Raw genomic sequence first — 2,500 nt, 5'->3', positions numbered from 1 at the left:
GTCGCTTCGGATAAAAGCATCTGCTAAATGATTAAATGTAATGTAAATGTAATTTGCCCTTGAATATGAGCTACTGCATAACTGACGCGCTGCGAGGATAACAAAAGATTAGGCTATTTACTGCTTAATAAAAGTGCTTAAAAATGTCTTTTAAAACAGGTCTAAATACAATGAACTATAGGCCTATAATTAAAATATTAAATCAGCAGTCATCAATTAAACTCAGTGAAAAAAAAGCTTTAGCTTGTTTCAAGCACCAACTTTCAAAAACAGCCTGTTTAACACAAAATAAGTGTACAACTTATTATTGTCATGATGAGAAAGAACAAGCATCCTCATCCTCAAGTTCTCACCATCCTAATGTGTGTGTTTGTGTTTAGCCACAGAAAGAGAGTGACTGGCAGTTAAGACGATGGTTAGAAAGCAGGGATCACCAGCAGAACCATAAGAGCCCATGTGATGTCATCAGGCCAATCTCCCAGGATTCCTCAGAAAGGACTGGTTCACAGAGTTGCCATAGTGACCCGACTAATGGTGGCAAAGCGTCCGATCACAGACAGACTGTGGGGAGCAAGAACAGGTGTGAGGATCCGCTGTTAGAAAGCACAGGCGTGGAGATTTCCCAGCGTGCTGAAAATACATCCACACACAGCGTGAAACACAAGAGAAAGAAAACGGTACATCACACGGAGCAGAAGAAAAAGACAACAGACAACAACATCAGCAAACAAACAGACAGGAAACAGACACATCAGCCGCTGCTGGTGAAGATAGAGCTGAACCTGCTCTCCAGAATCCCTCAGGGGCCCAAATCAGCTCCATCTCACGCAGAGAGCAACAGTGCATCAGGACGCAAGAGAGCGGTGAGCACAGCTAAAGCAGCCCGCACTAATATACTGACCCTCATCCCTGACCCATCAGCAGTAATTATCTCAGAATGTCTTGAAATTCATTCAGAATCAGATGATTTGTGAACCTGGTTTGATTATATGTGACATACTTTGAGGTGTGTGTGTGTGTGTGTGTGTGTGTTTGCAGGTGAAGAGGGATGAAAAGTCTTCAAAGAAACAGAAACTGGACAAAGAGGGAAAACACTCTTCCTCCACTCAGCAAAGCCTCCACCAATCAGAGTGAGTCACAGAAACACTCAGCCAATCAGAGCCTGACATATTTTACATCTTTACTTTCCATGTCTCCAAAATGCATTTAACACAAGATCACTTAAGACTTTTTCCCCATATAAGTAGAAACTTGTAATATAAAAGTTATAATGATGATGATGGGATGTCTGTGCTTATATGTCACTCTAGGATGATTAGTTAGAAAACTACAGGTGTATGATCCAGCATGTCAGAAACTAACGTTTGTAAAGTGTGTTTGTGCATCTTTCCTTACAAAATATTCAGTGTCATTTATTGTGAGCTAATGCAGTGACTTTCAGACAGTCATTAATGTGACGAAAGCGTTCAGTACTTTTCTGATGCTGAGTAGAGTATCTGTCTGATAGAAGCTGATCTGAACGTGTTTCCATCAGGTACACGATGATGAAGAAGAAGAAGAGTGTGAAACACAGCTCAGGTCTTCCTCAGGAGTCGCACAAAGACTCGGGACGTGAGCACCGCTCAGCTGCGGCTCCTGACGGCCAGCAGAAGAAAGCAGAGACTCAAGGGAAGGTACTGCAGTCATCCTCATTTCTGAGTGCTTGTGGGTTTTCTGCTCTGATCTAAAGAACTGTTTTATTACACAGAAAACCTGCAAGAGCCGCAAGGAGCTCCCGGAGAAACCGTGTCCACGAGCGCTGCTGCCGCCCGATCGCAGGTGTGTGTCGCTCATTTACAGAACGCTTTGCACAGCAGCTTTACACTTTATCACACAGTCACGTCTGTAATGCCTCAGTGCTTTATCATCGAGAGATGTGATACGAGTGATGAATAGTGTTTCTGTGATTGACCTCTGACCTCTGATTCCCAGGAAACTCTCAGTGGAAGATCATTTGAAGGAAGCCAAAAAACTGAAGCACAAAGCAGATGCTACGGTGTTTATCAAGCCTTTCGTTGACTCTGATGCAGTGCTGTAGGGTGAGCTGGGTCTGACCGTGTGTCTCTGTTCCTCAGCCGGATAAGATGGCTAAAGCGCTCCGCTACCTGGAGGCTGCGCTGTCGTTCGTGGAAAGTGGCGTCGCCATGGAGACGGAGCCGCAGACGCCCAAATCTGCCTACACCATGTTCTCGGAAACGGTGGACCTGATCAGGTGTGAAATCGCTCCCATGTTCAGTGTGTCACCGGTGATGCTTGCGACTCATGATGATGTCTGTTCAGGTTTATTCTCAAGCTGAAGAACTACACGGATCCGTCAGCCGCCGCCCACGAGAGAGATTTCTGCATCCTGTGGTGAGAAACGACCCAGCAGAGATAGAGACCGTAAATCTGTCCACGTGTGACGTGTTTTTGTGTGTTTGTCCCACAGCATGCGATGCCAGTCTCTGCTGCAGATGGCCAT

At 45.1% G+C, this 2,500-nt stretch overlaps 1 protein-coding gene across 4 annotated transcripts in view; it reads left to right on the top strand.

Moving 5' to 3' along the window:
• Positions 1–2,500, top strand: part of LOC109056617 (AF4/FMR2 family member 3-like) — a 20,801-nt gene that overhangs the window by 16,172 nt on the left and 2,129 nt on the right. For all 4 annotated transcript variants that reach the window (XM_042778461.1, XM_042778459.1, XM_042778458.1 and 1 more), the window contains exons 9-16: positions 381–863; positions 1,039–1,130; positions 1,535–1,673; positions 1,748–1,818; positions 1,972–2,035; positions 2,115–2,251; positions 2,320–2,391; positions 2,468–2,500. The exon at positions 2,468–2,500 is cut by the window's right edge. In XM_042778461.1, coding sequence (XP_042634395.1) covers positions 381–863; positions 1,039–1,130; positions 1,535–1,673; positions 1,748–1,818; positions 1,972–2,035; positions 2,115–2,251; positions 2,320–2,391; positions 2,468–2,500 — 1,091 coding nt within the window. The remainder of the gene's footprint in view (positions 1–380; positions 864–1,038; positions 1,131–1,534; positions 1,674–1,747; positions 1,819–1,971; positions 2,036–2,114; positions 2,252–2,319; positions 2,392–2,467) is intronic.

This window comes from Cyprinus carpio, chromosome A21 (assembly GCF_018340385.1).
Source record: "Cyprinus carpio isolate SPL01 chromosome A21, ASM1834038v1, whole genome shotgun sequence".
In the NCBI taxonomy this organism is placed as follows: domain Eukaryota; kingdom Metazoa; phylum Chordata; class Actinopteri; order Cypriniformes; family Cyprinidae; genus Cyprinus; species Cyprinus carpio.
The sequence above is the reverse complement of the archived record's forward strand: the minus strand, read 5'-3'. Positions and strand labels throughout refer to the sequence as shown.